This window comes from Mycotypha africana, assembly GCF_025528875.1.
Source record: "Mycotypha africana strain NRRL 2978 chromosome Unknown BDF20scaffold_2, whole genome shotgun sequence".
NCBI lineage: Eukaryota > Fungi > Mucoromycota > Mucoromycetes > Mucorales > Mycotyphaceae > Mycotypha > Mycotypha africana.
Window position 1 is genome coordinate 1952725 of NW_026515726.1, and position 14102 is coordinate 1966826.

The 14102-nt window shown below is 38.4% G+C and overlaps 7 protein-coding genes across 7 annotated transcripts; 2 read left to right on the plus strand and 5 right to left on the minus strand.

Moving 5' to 3' along the window:
- Positions 1 to 359: 359 nt before the first annotated feature.
- On the minus strand, positions 360 to 1492 carry BDF20DRAFT_853147 (uncharacterized protein). Its single transcript, XM_053080122.1, has 4 exons — positions 1427 to 1492; positions 1288 to 1335; positions 1174 to 1213; positions 360 to 992 (listed from the first exon to the last, which is right to left on the minus strand). Exons 1-4 carry the CDS (start codon positions 1449 to 1451, stop codon positions 467 to 469), a joined length of 639 nt encoding a protein of 212 aa, XP_052939347.1. The 5' UTR covers positions 1452 to 1492; the 3' UTR covers positions 360 to 466.
- BDF20DRAFT_299980 (nucleolar protein 12-domain-containing protein) lies at positions 1206 to 2556 on the plus strand. Its single transcript, XM_053075143.1, has 3 exons — positions 1206 to 1434; positions 1562 to 1797; positions 1886 to 2556. The coding sequence occupies exons 2-3, from the start codon at positions 1667 to 1669 to the stop codon at positions 2217 to 2219; spliced, it is 465 nt and encodes a 154-aa protein (XP_052939348.1). The 5' UTR covers positions 1206 to 1434; positions 1562 to 1666; the 3' UTR covers positions 2220 to 2556.
- Positions 2273 to 4372, minus strand: BDF20DRAFT_299929 (WD40-repeat-containing domain protein). Its single transcript, XM_053075142.1, has 12 exons — positions 4298 to 4372; positions 4076 to 4217; positions 3855 to 4002; positions 3530 to 3772; positions 3388 to 3453; positions 3261 to 3315; positions 3006 to 3191; positions 2850 to 2934; positions 2731 to 2778; positions 2637 to 2671; positions 2510 to 2573; positions 2273 to 2437 (listed from the first exon to the last, which is right to left on the minus strand). The coding sequence occupies exons 2-12, from the start codon at positions 4198 to 4200 to the stop codon at positions 2326 to 2328; spliced, it is 1167 nt and encodes a 388-aa protein (XP_052939349.1). The 5' UTR covers positions 4201 to 4217; positions 4298 to 4372; the 3' UTR covers positions 2273 to 2325.
- Positions 4373 to 5027, minus strand: BDF20DRAFT_299928 (uncharacterized protein). The gene is made up of 3 exons (XM_053075141.1): positions 4857 to 5027; positions 4695 to 4776; positions 4373 to 4628 (listed from the first exon to the last, which is right to left on the minus strand). Exons 1-3 carry the CDS (start codon positions 4945 to 4947, stop codon positions 4466 to 4468), a joined length of 336 nt encoding a protein of 111 aa, XP_052939350.1. The 5' UTR covers positions 4948 to 5027; the 3' UTR covers positions 4373 to 4465.
- BDF20DRAFT_853208 (TRAPP trafficking subunit Trs65-domain-containing protein) lies at positions 4991 to 7630 on the minus strand. Its single transcript, XM_053080123.1, has 6 exons — positions 7448 to 7630; positions 6978 to 7361; positions 6725 to 6898; positions 5487 to 6653; positions 5324 to 5399; positions 4991 to 5261 (listed from the first exon to the last, which is right to left on the minus strand). The coding sequence occupies exons 1-6, from the start codon at positions 7584 to 7586 to the stop codon at positions 5108 to 5110; spliced, it is 2094 nt and encodes a 697-aa protein (XP_052939351.1). The 5' UTR covers positions 7587 to 7630; the 3' UTR covers positions 4991 to 5107.
- Positions 7631 to 7894: 264 nt separating this feature from the next.
- On the plus strand, positions 7895 to 8828 carry BDF20DRAFT_299385 (uncharacterized protein). The gene is made up of 3 exons (XM_053075140.1): positions 7895 to 7948; positions 8026 to 8077; positions 8147 to 8828. The coding sequence occupies exon 3, from the start codon at positions 8199 to 8201 to the stop codon at positions 8739 to 8741; it is 543 nt and encodes a 180-aa protein (XP_052939352.1). The 5' UTR covers positions 7895 to 7948; positions 8026 to 8077; positions 8147 to 8198; the 3' UTR covers positions 8742 to 8828.
- Positions 8829 to 8915: 87 nt separating this feature from the next.
- Positions 8916 to 13756, minus strand: BDF20DRAFT_814307 (glycosyl hydrolases family 15-domain-containing protein; the record flags this gene model as incomplete). Its single annotated transcript, XM_053076961.1, has 9 exons — positions 8916 to 10006; positions 10127 to 11406; positions 11452 to 12105; positions 12205 to 12611; positions 12700 to 12857; positions 12905 to 13240; positions 13351 to 13430; positions 13515 to 13546; positions 13628 to 13756. 9 exons carry the CDS (start codon positions 13754 to 13756, stop codon positions 8916 to 8918), a joined length of 4167 nt encoding a protein of 1388 aa, XP_052939353.1.
- Positions 13757 to 14102: the final 346 nt, after the last annotated feature.

Consider the following 14102-nt stretch of genomic DNA (forward strand, 5'->3'; position numbering starts at 1 on the left):
TTGAAATCGACCTGTTTTGTTGTAAAACAGAGACATACTTCAATCTCTACCGGCTTGAAAGTCATTTACGGACCATGAATATAGCCTTATAGCGTTTACATTGTTCTTCTATCCATCTTTCGTATCACACCGTTGTATTGATTATGCTAGAGAAGAAACAGAATCCTGACCTTGGTATCCATGCAAAAAAGGAACCTTCAGATTTGTACCATGCAATATGTGAAGTACTACTTCTAGAACCATAGTACTTTTTTACATCTAAATGGTTGAACCACTATCTTTCCTCGAGTAGTCACTGCTCAAAAAGGCGATTTATACACATTCGAATTTTTTAACCTGTTTTATAACAATACTATACAGCAAAATCAATTGACTTCAACATAATGCCCACTCCGATATGATTGTATATCTACGCAAATAAGCTCTTTATTGTACAGCATCAGTTATAACCCAAACGACTATTATTTTACATAAAATCCTCCTCAGCAGCATTAATATCTTCAACTTCCTCTTCTCGCCAGTTACTTCTCATCTGCGAAGGATCAAATAGATCTTGAATCTCTTTTTCTGCCTTCCTCTTTTCTTCTGCCAATATCTTTGCCCTTTCCTTTTCCTTAAATTCTTCCTCACGCGCTTTTAATCGATCAATCTTTTCACGATTAATCTTCTCTTGCATTAAATCAGGATATCTTTCGACTTTAGTTTTGTTGAGACGATTCACAACTTCATTGACTCTTTTTTCGACAAAGACACGTTTAACTTTTTTGTGATTGTGGAAGGTAACCTGACCTGTAGGCATGCCTGGTGTTCGTTTCAAATTATCCCATGGAGTATAGATGACGGTGATACCGTTCTTTTTATTGCCTTCAATACTGTTCGCTTTGACGAGTTGTGCGCAGTCATCAACAACTTGCGGTGGAATATCGAGCCAAGTTTGGCCTGGTTGTAAACGAACATATACGTGTGCGCTGGAAAGTTTATCGACGTGAAACTATGAACAGTCCATTAATGTTGTATTCAAAAAGGTTGCTGTTGATATTTGAAGCAACAGAAATGTATGAAACTCTATCATTCCAATTGGTTGTTCTTTTTAGTTACCCTAAATATGTAATATTTGATTCTGTTAGTAATATCAGGAGATTGAAAGAAGCGCAACCATAAATCAATACTTACCAAACATCTTCAGGAAAGCCATATTTGATTAAATCATTATCTAATCACAGTATAGAGCAAACTTATTTAGTGCAACGTGGCTAAAAGAGCTTCTTTTCGAAATTATCGCTTTACTTTCAAACTTGTCCTTTCCCATATAAATGGTGACAGGAGGATCGACAACTGGCAAAACAGGAAAATCGCAAAGGTATCATATTTTGAGAATGTCGAAATCGTTTCTGGTAACACTTCTCATCACTGCTTATTAACTCACTTTCGCTAGTAAAGTATAAAACCATTGTCTGAGCCAGAAGAAGTTGAGGAGTGTTTACAATGTCAAAAAAAAAAAAATACTCACACTTTGGTAAAATATTCTCTTTTCATCTATTTTTTGGCCTTTTTCTCTGAGACTGTCTCTTAAATTGCTGAGAAATACAACAAACTTATAGATTCCTGTCTTTTGCCCTTTAACCGATCAATCAATTTTGACAGTCGATCACGATAAAGTTCTACCATGAAAGCAAAATACAATAAGAAACCAAAGAACTCTGATATATTATCAGCTGGAAGCAGAATATATGCAAAAAAAAGAAAGGCAAAGAAAGACATTGTTGAAAGTGTCGAGTTTGACGAAGCAAGTCGAAAGTACGTCTTTGATCGAGTTCAACAGCATCTTGATTAAGGGGAACATACTTTGTTAATAGACACTTAACTTTATATTCTCACTTTTTAGAGAGTTTCTAACAGGTTTTCACAAACGAAAATTGGAAAGAAAAGCAAGGACAAAGGAAAAGTATGCGCGATTAGCCAAAGAGGAAAAAATACAGGCCCGTAAAGAAGCCAGAGAAGAAAGGAAACGTTTAGCAAATAAAAATGTTGAGGAAATGGCAGCACTATTACGGTCGAATATTGATAATGATGAAGAAACACTCGGCTTTGAGGATGAAGATGATGAGGAAAATGGTGATGAAAAAAAGAAGAAAGCACCAAAAGTCCAAGAATTCAAGAATAAATCAATGTTAACAACAGTAACAGTTATTGAAGATTTGGATTTGGAGGAACAATGAAGGGATTGTCTTTGGCTTATATCAAAAATTAACTCCAAACTTCCACATTTCAAGATCGATTATTTATTCTTAACACAAATTCAAATGTCTAAAACCACATCTGCTGTCATCTTGATCGAGCGTCTTTTGATGTGTCATAAATACAAACGATCTTATTTTTCTCTGCTGAGTACAAGTGTTCACCTGAAGGATTCCAAGCAACACCGCAAACAACAGAACTATAGTGTTGTTAAATGTTATTTACAGTTCTCATAGAATAATAAATCAGTCTCGATTTGCTCATTGCATACCTGTGATCCGCGACAGTTTTTTCCAGATTTCCGGTTCTTGTATTCCAAATATACACGGCACCATCTATAAGTGAAGCGTAAGCATAGAAGCAGTTTTTATTAGTGTTATTAGAATTTGTTGTTTTACCTGCTGAACCTGCCGCAACATAGCGCCCATCAGGACTACGTGGAAAATCTGTTAATGAAATCCAACATTTTGAACTGATATTTTTGTTGATTACCTAAATGTCGATCGTGCCCAATTTACACCATTTTTATAACTGTCAGCCCTATATGAAAATGGTCGTAAATTATTGCAAAATGCGTCAACAGAGCTTGACAAAGTTATAGAGAAACTTACTGAAATGATTTCAAAACTTCATAGGTTCGCACATCAATAATTTTTAATGTATTGTCCCTAGAACTTGATAGTAGCGACACTCCATCTCATTTAACAAAGAGTAGATACAGAAGTTAGGATTGATATTTGTTTCTATTAGTATCAATGCAGTCTTACCAGGTGACATGCAAACAGAGGTAATTTGCCCATTGTGTATACCCGTGAGTTCTTTGATGCCAGTGCCACTACACGTATCCCAAAGCCTTATTGTATTATCCAAGTGCCCACTTATTACTGTTTGTCCATCGGGGTCCATTAGACACAAATCATTACAGCTGCTGAATGTGAATATTGTACGTATATCTAATCGACAAACATATTAGCTCTTACACAGTTTTTATGCTGCTTGGCAACTACAATAATCTACTTTACTGTATCCTTTTTGGAGGTCCCAAACTTTCAATGTACGGTCATGACTTCCGGATAACTAAAGTGGCAGAAGTTATGCCTCAAAATAACTGTCTTTAACTATTTAAATTGATAAAGAATAAGCACTTACTACTTTTTTTGAATCCGCCGTGAACTTTGCTGCATAGACTTTACCGATATGCCCAGTCAAAGTTTGCTGAAATACGAATAAGGATCTGTCAAATTCATTGTTTGATAACAAAAAACATAAAAAGGAGCTTTTTATTACATACCTTAAGTCTATGAGTTGATAGGCTCCATAATCTTGTTGCATTGTCAGTGCAGGTCCCCAGCACCAAGTCATCGGTAATATTAAATGCAATCGATGTGATTGTTTGCAAGGCGCCCGATAATGAATGTAGGGAATGCCCTGTTTTGGCATCAAATAACCGCACTTTCTTATCCGCACCCCCTGTGGCAAATATGGATCCAGTGGAGGAAACTGCAATGCAGTGAATTTCTGTATCATGTGCATTCTATAGAAATGAAAAGACCTCTTAGCTGTCAGCTTCAGATTCTATATCAGAGTGGTTACTTATCTGCTTCTGTTATACTTACAACTTTTTTACTAGCCTTTTCCGGTGGCACAATTCTCGTGAGTGGGTAGTTTGGCATGTTTGGAGTTTTACCGGAGCTCTGGTCATCCTTCAGCTGTTTTTTAGACAATTTTTGCTTATCAATTGTACTCCTTGCTTGTTCTAAAGCGCTATACCATCAATATATGTATTAAAACAGCCATGTCTGTATAACGCCGAGTCTGTACATTTCTCTATATTTACCTTTCGTAGAATTGTGTAGCCTCATTCATCTTCTCTGCTTCCTCGTTCATTTTGTTAATCCATCGTTGGACTAGCTGCTCATTCTCTGTAGTAAGTCTTTTAATCTTATCTTCCATGGTGGTCATTTCAAGTTGTAAAGCAGCTAGTTCATCATGCAATATCTACATTGTTATGCAAAGTTCAGACATAACAGAAGGGAATTAAATTTTTTGCTCATTTTACCTGGATGGCAACGTCCTTTTCTCTCAACTGCTCCTTCTGCAAACCACAAGTTGCTGTCAACTTCCTGATAGTCATTGACAAGTTGTTAAGTCTAGAAATTTTTAGGGGAAAAGCATCTTTAGGCAAGACATCATCAAAGAGAAGAATGGACTTCTTTGCAACTTAGCTTTACTCTTCAGTCTGTTTACTATCTTTTTCTTCCTTAATTCGCAACTGCTCATTCAAATTAACGAGTCTTTGAGCATTGGCGCTTTGTGTCTTATACATTTCAGCTCTCTCCTCGTTCAATTCTTTGATACGCCGGTCCAAGTCGGCTACCTGTTGTGAAGGACTGTCAATATAACCTTCATTAGTATTGTCGATGGCATTTAGTTGGACGCTTTTGGTTTACAAGTACCTTCCCTCAGGAATGTGCTGTGTAATTTTAGCAAGTTCAACGGCTTTTTCTAATTCAACGATTGATCTCAAAAGCTGATTATCTATTGAGACCACGTAAAAATATTGAAATGAGTTTACCCGGAATCAAAACATATTTTCTTATTCAATGAAGGATCATTACTCTTAGAGATAATAGTATGAAATTTGTGAACAGTGTTATCCCGTGCTTGCAACCTTTCTATTAATACATCACTAAAGGACATTGTTGCCATTTAATACTTAATCACGAACAACGATGTGTTCTACAAAAACGGCTAACCAAAGTTAAAAAAAAAAGGTACACAAGCGACCACAAAAATCAGGTGCCTAATTGTTCAATGATGTAGAAAAATTATGCAGCTGAGTGCCCCGTTTCTACTTTGAATTATTGATTTATGGCTCTACATAAACCTCCAAAACCTGACGAAGGTTGGTTACAAAACCAGTATCTAGATCGACCAATTGGATCAAGTCAATTGTGTGCAATTTGTCTTTGACAGCAATAAATTGTATATCTACACTTTGCGAAGTAGAAGGACCAAGTGGACTAATAAGAATGAATTAGAATATGACAGACTAAGCTTACAACGATTTTTCCAATTGGCATACCTTAATCTCACATTATTCTCTAAACAGATAATATCTGCTTCATGTGTTTCGTTTTCGAAATACTGTTTTAGGAATCCTATAGTGAATGATACAAGAATATAATTGATAAATATCAAGAATAAAAAGTAAATTGTAGGCTTTTCTTTTTTTTTTCTTTCCTAACCTGACTCAGACATATATGGGTCTATGGGTAACTTCTCCAAAGGTAATGGCGGTAAAGTTGACTTCATAATATGGCCTTGTATATTAGCAGGTTGTCTCTTACGATTGGGTATCACAATTTGGAAACGTCGAGTATGCTTTGATCGATTGACAATAAATATGTGTAAAGGGAAGGTTTTACCCACTCGAATAGAGTCCGGTACAGTGAATGATACGACGATACCATCCGCCCTTTCCCTCATCAATTGGGTATCGGAATTATTAGAGACAGACGCTGGTGATCCCGGAATAACTCCTATAGGTTGCTGGTTTGGTAATGGATTTCTTGAGCCGAATACTGTTTCCAAAGATGCACCCATATGTTGGTTACCAAGCCCTACTGGGCTCCCTACGATAGACCTTGCACCTGGCGAATAAATAGCGGGGCTTGTACTGCTAACACTGTTCAAATCCTGCGACCTTGTCAAATTAGATGATTTTGTTTCCTGTAAAGGGTCAAGATCACGCCTTTGCTGTTGATGAAAATGTCGTCCAGAGACATCTAGCATCGTATTCCATTTTGATCGCATTGGTAAGGCTTTTTTGCCGTCGATAATTGGACAAGCGACTACTTGTATAGAGACTCTTTGAGGTCGGGGTTTCTCATCATTGGGAAGCTGTTGTGGTTGTTGCTGTTGCTGTTGATAAGACCGGCGCGATGGAAATATACGTTGTTGGGTAGGTGGCTTAACCGAACCATCTTCTAATAGTGTAATATTATATACAAAGACCATCAAATCTGATTTATTTAGGAAGATAGGAAACTTGCTTTGCTCTTCGGTTTGTTGGAAGGCTGTTGTAACAACTGCATTAGATATCTGCACATCTACTTCATCAATTAAAAATTCGCAACCTATATCAGCAGGATTTTCCAGCTCGACAGACATCATTACCATTTTATCAGTTACTGCTGCGTTGGTTGTCCGCATTTTAACGACGAGACCTGAACGAATGGGTAAGTTCTCTCTAATATTCCGTTTAAGTGATAATTGATTGGTAGCTGTAGGAGAATTCGCATTGAGGTTAGAATTTTGAACAGATGCCCATGACGAGTCTGCACTGAGTGGCCGTTGTTGACCATCTATAACAAAGCGCTGTAAAGGATAGTTTTGATTTGAAAAGACTGGATCTATTCATTGATAGTTCAGAAAGTACGCGTAAATACATTAGTTTAAAGATCATTAATTTTGCCTCCTTTACCATCCTCTAATCCACTCAATAAATTGATAGTTTCGAATAGATTTGTATCATATTCTGAATCATCTGTCGTTTTGTTATCCATCAAACAGCTAGCTCGCTTCGTCGACTGCGGTCTATATTGAAGAGTATAATTTATAGATAGACTTGGATTTGTGGATTTTGCTTTTGCATAAACTAATACGTCGAAACCCAAAAATCAGTTATTTTTCAATTGCATAGAATGAGGTTATCATTCTTTACCAAAAAGTTTTACCAATTGGAATAAGCATCCGGTAAAGACAGCAATAGTTGTTGTCGTTCTCGAAAAGAATCATGGAATCTTTACTATTTCTATTGTGTGCCTGAGTGAAAAAAGGTGTTGATACATCGTTCAAAACGCTTCTACGTTGATGTTGGTAGTGCGGTTGACTGGCACTAATCTTTGGTGAAGCAGATCCTATGTTGGGTGACTGAGTAGGTACTGAATTAGATCTATACAAGCCTGTCGATTGAAGGTTGGGTACATTATCTACGAATGTGGCATCTACGGTGACGTCTAATTGACTGTAAAAAGAGTGAACGGCTTCCTTGACTTCATCACCAGTGCCTGTGATTTGTTGAGAGAGACAGGCTAATAGATATACTTGCAAATGCTCGTCTTTGAAAGCATAGTTTTAGAAAGGGTAATTAGGTACGTTCTAATGGTTTTGCTTCCCCTTTCAATAATTTAGCATTGGAGTTTACCATAGAAGGCAAATTGACGCGGTTGGGCTTCTAAGATGGCCGCAGATTCTATTTGCTCCTTTTCGTCTGTAGTTAGATTGGGTATAATGATGCGAAAATCTGCTTCATTGAAAAACAGTTCTGTAGATACAGAGCCCATTTCGAGGATTAAGGTAAAAATGGGAGTTTTATAGAAAAGTTGAGAACACAAATCGAGTAGCTCAAAATTGAATTAAAGTTAAATCAACGTTTTAAGCAGCGGACCCTTATTCTACATTATCATTTCAATGGAAATTGCTTGACAGGCTGTCCCTGTTTCTCTTCTTACGTGCCATGCTACTGACCGGATCTAGTACATGTCATTTATTTAAAAAAGTACCTTCTCAAATTCCACGATGTCGATTTATTATTCAACGTTATTCAACAGAAACTCTTGCACAAGCTAAAAAAAAGCTTATTTATGCATCGCCAAATATAGGCCTTGTTAAGCTTGTCAAAAGATTTTCTCTATCTACATTGGGTGTAAGGCTAGCAATTTAGACAGCTTCCTATCAAAAGCATGGTTACAATTTCATCGGCTGACAATATCTCTGTTTTAGCTATCGGCATTAGCTACTCCAACCGTAATGTGCTACTGGGATGCACCTGCAGGTAGGCTCTCAAGTTTGACAACATATGAATAACTTTGAAGTATTAACGTCTTCTTTTTCCAAACTACAGTGCAAGCTGCTAATTTATCAAGCACTATGTTCCTTGGAGGTGAGTGCAAATAATGTCTGAGCTTCTTTATTGGGAGATACGACTTTACATTCTCAATTTGCTTTATCGAAAAGAATCTCTAATCCGCTTTGTGTTAACGCAACTCGTCTTAACAGCTGTTGCTGCAAGTGCTTGCTCGACAGGTGTTCTCACATATATTCTAGCCCCTTATATCAATAAAATATACCTACTCGAGAATGGTTTGCCTCAATCGACAACAGCAAAGAAAGATGAAAACCACAACATAGAGAAATATAATATCACGCCTAATTCAATCATCACTATTGAAACAATGGATATATTGACTCGTCGTCGAACATCGACATTAAGGTTGCGAGATTTGGTTCCAGCCTTAGACTCTTCATTTTCAACCTGGAAAGTGAATAACCAAATATTGAAGAAACAGCATGAATTGGAACAAAGCAAGGGCATAAAGCCGCTCGTTCAGCAGCAAAAATTTTGGTTAGATCAAAGAAATATTATGGGAGAAATGGAGATTATGTCCAACATTTTACGTGTTGTTAATGAACAAGGACAAAAACAGAGATTAATTTAAACCTACTATTACTACTACTACAGACTTGAGATTTATTATTATTTATTTTACTGCTATTAAAGCATACGTATCTACAAATATTATGGAAATTCACTACAATCAAAAAATGAACTAAAATAGAACCAAAAGGAACGAATAACGTATAACCAATGGACAACTTCAAATTACTGTTGCCTAGATATTTAATATGCTGGATATACTTCTACGTAAATAAGCTGAGGTGGACTCTTCTCCATTATTATCCAGTGGTAAATCATAGAAAAGATTATGTGCCATGTCTTTATGAGTCTCGTAATCAAACCCTTTTTCGAACATTGGACTCTTTTCAAAAGCAGCCTTATTCTTTTCAATCCATTTGTTCCAGAATTCAGCAATGGCAGCATTCATAAGAGCAGGGATATCGATATTCTGTTCAATGAAGACAAACTTGGGCTTGGATTTTTGAATCTCGTAAATCTGTGACAATAACTCGACTCCAACTTGACGTTCTGCAGGATCTCTCAATATACCCAAGAAACCTTCGACTGCTAAAGCAAAGTTGAATTCCTCAGGTGTCTTTTCAAATACAATAGGATCACGGGGTAAGTAGTGAGAACCAATTTGAAAACCTTCACATGAGTCCAAAACTTTCCAAATTCGAGAGAAGAAATGTCTTGGAGCACGGTTAAGAGCACCATCATTTTTACGACGACGTAACCAACGACCATTCGAAGTTGGACAAAAATGACTGATATTATCATAGTTAATCTCGGAAGGCTGGATATCGTTCTTTTTAAGCATAGCGAACTCAATTTCAACCAGTTCAGTTGGGCCATCATTCGTAGATCGATGAGCTTCGATAGTACGATCACCGTTCTTTTCAGCGATCAAGACGTAAGAATCACGGTATTTGACTTGATCAATCTTTTCTGCGCCCAGACTTCTGAGAGCATCCTTGGCCTCTTCAGTTAAATGCTCAGTAAAATCATCCTTCGAAGCGAACACAACGATAATACCTGGCACTAAGCCGACGATGAACTGAACGAGATCATTGCTTTCTTCTGTAGATATATGAGTATCGAAAGAAGCATGTTGCAAGACTAGGTTTTCGAGACGATCAATTGCCCAGACATGGAGACCACGAGTGTTGGCAGCTAATACACTACCATTGATTTCAGCGCGAGCAAAGTTTCCGTCATTATAACCACCGGACTGAGCTCGAATAATAATCTTGTCATCATTGCTGTTTTTCTGGTTGTCGCTGATATTCTCTGTGTTCCCTTCAGCTGCTGAAGCTCGCGAGAGTTTCCTAGAAGGAGGTAGACTGAGAGCTGGAACCTCCGTACTGAGCTGTCGATTGGGATCAAATTCTTGGTTGAAGATCAAAAATCCTCCTGGTTTATCACGAACCATGATAGTGGTCTCCTCACACATTCCCGGACCAGACATGACGGTACCCAATAAGGATTGCAACTCGAAAGGTGATAATTGCATCAGATGTTCAATAGCTTCCTCTTCATTATATCTGTTGGTACGGCTAATTTCTTCACGTAAAGCAATAATAATAAAGTGTGTACGCAAACGTAAGATACCTTCAAACATACGAGGATTAGTACGAATGAAGTTGCCCAAAAAGATGATGATTTCTTGAACGACAGGTCCTTCACGAACATCATCAGCGCATTGTTCTGATATCATCTTGGTAAGCGCATCGGGGCTGAGAGGAGTGGAAATGAATTGTTCTGAAGTACCGGAACCGATACTAACTTGCTTATTGTTAATGATAAGGTCGGTTAAGTTGTAAGTCAAAGTAGGCATCGTCTTGCACAATAAACCACTTGCTTGACGAGTAATAGACCAATATTGAAGTCGTTTCGATTTTACGTATACTTCTTCCAATAGCTCACGAAGGGTGGCATCAAGTTCATAAATGTATTCGTCCAAGTTTTTCACAGAGGCTAGATATTGCAGCAAATCGATTTGATCGTACAAATTAACAGAATCTTGGAGGCTTTTCACGGCGTCGTTGTATTGTGAAATATCGCCCAGAGTCAAAGATAAAAGTACCTCATTGTTGTCGCCACTTTCATTACCCTCAGCAGTATCGATCACGATATTTACTGGCTTCTTACTCGTTTGGGCATCACTCGTGGCGTCATTAGGAGGAGGAGAATCTGCACGACCAGGAGGTGTGGCATTATTCACTGGGTGAGCAGGAACAATTTCGTGATCTTTCAATTTGAATGCGCTCACAGTATTTTTATTAATTCTCTCCAAAGCAGCAGCAACGTCTTGGAAATAAGTATCGCTATCGTCCAGTTTATTCAAAGGAGTTCCCAACAATTTACCACCAAACACACTGCGACGGCGAGGTGTTCTTGCTCCTGGGCCACCTGGGGTAAGAGCACCACCTGGAGAACTCATACCGGATTCATCAAAATTCAATCGACGGTAAGATCTGCCGGAGCGATGAGATTTGTTCATGGAGAGGATATTACTCCAATCTACGTCACGTTTGTTGACCAAGAAGTCGAGGGATTCAATGTTGCTTGTATTCACAGTTTCAACGAGACGCGATAAACGAACGCGAACACCATTGCATTCTCCCGAACGTAAATTCATGAAAAAGTTGAGCAAGTTCTTCTTAGAAGCATCAGCCGACAATAAAGCATTTGTCAAAGATAGACTGCAATTGGCAGGTGCAATTTCTGTTCGGTTGATATCTCCTAACATAGCGTTGGTCAGGACAATTGTTATCGTCGGGCGGCCTGCAAAGAGCCAGTTAGCGTTCGTAAAGCTCAGTTCATTTTCAATAGTGGAGACGAGATAATCGGGATCTGAGTTAAGATAAAAAGTATCAACATCCATAAACTGAGGTGTGAAAGCGTAAATGTGTCCTTCAATACGATAAAGACGAGAAGTGGCTAAAGTTCCAATGGGACGCCTAGGTCTACCTGTCAAACCCAGCTTAGAGTTTTGACCTAATGCACCGTACACATCCACAAGCGCTTGAGGAGGCAAAACAGTGAAGCTTGAAGATATTTGATCAAGTGATTGAGTTTCAAGACCATAAGTAGACAGTGTCTTCTGTAACTCTTCATCCTCAGATAGCAAAACTAACTGCACCACATTGTCTTTGCTAGCACCCTTCACATTAAAACGACGGCCTAAAGGATCGACTTCAGAGGGTGAGAGTAGGTTTTCGTACATGAGATTACCCAACAAGTAGAGCGAAAGAGCCCACACCAAGGGCGTGTTATCGTTAGGAATTCTCTTTTGAGAATGAGGGTTTGCTTTTTCGGCATCAATGGACTCTTTAGGCACATAATACAATTCCGGCAATAAAGGTATATGGAGGTCAGCAGGTGCAATTGTTAAATCGAGACTAGCTGTACGACAAAGAGCGGGAGGGTGAGGGCGGAGCTCTGGATCTTCATTCTTATAATCTTCGGGAGGTCTAGGGTTTTCAGGATCCCACAAGGACGAGTCAATGGTTACGAATTCGAGCTTTTTACGGTACTCTTCGACTTGCTCCATGTTTCCCGAGAATAACCCTTCCAAAACCATATAAGTGAAAAACAGAGGCCATTCAGATTCAATGTTTTCGAAAACTTTTAATTCACTCTCATTGTAATGAAGACGAGTGTGGTCTTCGAGTACTGTTTGGTGCCCATCACGCAAAAATCTCTTCCATCCATAACGACCCTCCAATTTACTTTTGGCATCTGTGCGAGTATGTTCTAACAAAGCTGGATTCTCAACGGCAAAGGCTGGGAAACCTATCACTGATAAGACGGACCCATCCACCTCTTTCGAATTGGACTCTCTGGGCAAAACGCTTAAGAGTGTAATCTTGTTACGTGTCATCTCGTCGGGCATCACATAAATTGTCTAAGAATGCGAGAAGGGTGGTTGATTTCATGATTAACTTGTTAAGCTGTATTACAGTCAGCAACGCATTGTAACAATGAATACTTACTGAAGAAGCACTACCACGAGCCCCAAATAAATTTACACCATTAATGGCTCGTAAAGCAGCATATGCCATACCGATGGACGAAGAGTTCAATTCAGGCTGTCCATGATTAACCTTGTTACCTCGTTCCCAAATACCAAAGTCAGGTGTTCGATAAGCGCCTGTTATAGACAAATGGCATGTAAAAAGCCGCCCACCTCATAACAACTTTTTTTTTTTTTGCACTGCTTTTTTTGGTAGTACTTACGTTCAATATAAAATACCAGGTTTTGCACAAAATCCACTTCATCTTGCGTATAAATAATGTTCAAACCGCTCGTGGTCATATCTGCCAGAGCTACTAAAAAGAAGCTAGTAGCATCAATTTGTAAATGACCCCAATCACGATCACCCACCACAGTAGCACCTGTTTCCGTCTTGTATTTAGCATGAAGTGCATCCAATACATTTTGTGTCTTTTTAAACTTCTCCACCTTGGGCGCTTGGCGCATCATAGCGAACAGCAAGCCCCGCATCAATTTAACAACCGCGTGTTCAAGCTCAACTAGCAGCATGAAATTATGGGGGGCAATTCAGTCAGACCAAGTTTATTACTCACCTTCAACCTGAAGCAAACAATAGCAACCCATCCACTGTTGCCTGAATTGTACTTACATGCTCTTCCTGTGGTATCGTCAATTCTTCTGTAAGCCAACGCAAGACCAAATACACAGTAGATAGAATAAACATTATCTCTAAAGGAGTTCAAGCAAACAATGTTACGTGTCAGTATGAAATTACAACTTGGAGAATGTCCGTGAACCCTTTGTTTAACCTACCTCACCCAAGCATCAGTATAGTCACCGTGTGTCTGGATAATATTGACACCAAGTGGTCATTATACGGCTTGATCACATTTTAGAGAAACGTTCTATTCAAAAGCAGGGCTTACCGTGATAGCAACTGAAGCAGGAATCAAACCACTTGCTGCATTCTGCTTCGATAAAATGGTTGTGTTGATAACTTGGTAATAGTAATCCAATCTCTCCAAGGCATGTTTTCTATTGTAAGTCCCCTTCATCTATAACAAATATATGACAGCCAGATATTTCGGTATGGAAGAAGAAAAGAAAGAGATGGGCAGGTGACGAAAAGGAAGAAGATTTAAAAATAGAAAAAAGGAAGATCCTTCCAAGTTTTTAGTTTTGTATTCAATGCCGTTTCTCTTACCTCTTCTGCTCATCTTTAAGGTTTGGTTTTGCGTTATTATTTCAGGCTTATTAAGCGGCGCAAAAAAAATTAAGGCTTTACTCTAGAATCTTTCTAATGCATTACTTAATTTATCATTTTAAAGTTCCCGGATATGTAATCGTTATTAAGGCTGGCGGCAGTATAGTTACTGTGAAAAAAAAAGAAGGAAAGAATAA

Bases quoted from the DNA above. Each gene is read 5' to 3' on its own strand.
- BDF20DRAFT_853208 (XM_053080123.1), bottom strand. From the start codon at position 7,586: ATGGGCTCTGTATCTACAGAACTGTTTTTCAATGAAGCAGATTTTCGC. The intron at 7,362-7,447 runs GTAAACTCCAAT...ATGCTTTCAAAG, and splicing joins GCGTCAATTTGCCTTCTATG to ACGAGCATTTGCAAGTATAT. The intron at 6,899-6,977 runs GTAAAACTTTTT...TCGACGTATTAG, and splicing joins CCGGATGCTTATTCCAATTG to TTTATGCAAAAGCAAAATCC.
- BDF20DRAFT_299385 (XM_053075140.1), top strand. From the start codon at position 8,199: ATGTCTGAGCTTCTTTATTGGGAGATACGACTTTACATTCTCAATTTG.
- BDF20DRAFT_853147 (XM_053080122.1), bottom strand. From the start codon at position 1,451: ATGGTTTTATACTTTACTAGCGAAA. The intron at 1,214-1,287 runs GTAAAGCGATAA...TACTGTGATTAG, and splicing joins GGGAAAGGACAAGTTTGAAA to ATAATGATTTAATCAAATAT. The intron at 993-1,173 runs GTAAGTATTGAT...GGACTGTTCATA, and splicing joins GGCTTTCCTGAAGATGTTTG to GTTTCACGTCGATAAACTTT.
- BDF20DRAFT_299928 (XM_053075141.1), bottom strand. From the start codon at position 4,947: ATGGCAACAATGTCCTTTAGTGATGTATTAATAGAAAGGTTGCAAGCA. The intron at 4,777-4,856 runs GTAATGATCCTT...TGGTCTCAATAG, and splicing joins TCATACTATTATCTCTAAGA to ATAATCAGCTTTTGAGATCA. The intron at 4,629-4,694 runs GTACTTGTAAAC...TTATATTGACAG, and splicing joins CAGCACATTCCTGAGGGAAG to TCCTTCACAACAGGTAGCCG.
- BDF20DRAFT_299980 (XM_053075143.1), top strand. From the start codon at position 1,667: ATGAAAGCAAAATACAATAAGAAACCAAAGAACTCTGATATATTATCA. The intron at 1,798-1,885 runs GTACGTCTTTGA...CTCACTTTTTAG, and splicing joins TTTGACGAAGCAAGTCGAAA to AGAGTTTCTAACAGGTTTTC.
- BDF20DRAFT_299929 (XM_053075142.1), bottom strand. From the start codon at position 4,200: ATGACCACCATGGAAGATAAGATTAAAAGACTTACTACAGAGAATGAG. The intron at 3,773-3,854 runs GTAAGTATAACA...TCATTTCTATAG, and splicing joins AAAAGGCTAGTAAAAAAGTT to AATGCACATGATACAGAAAT. The intron at 3,316-3,387 runs GTAAGTGCTTAT...CTGCCACTTTAG, and splicing joins CGGCGGATTCAAAAAAAGTA to TTATCCGGAAGTCATGACCG.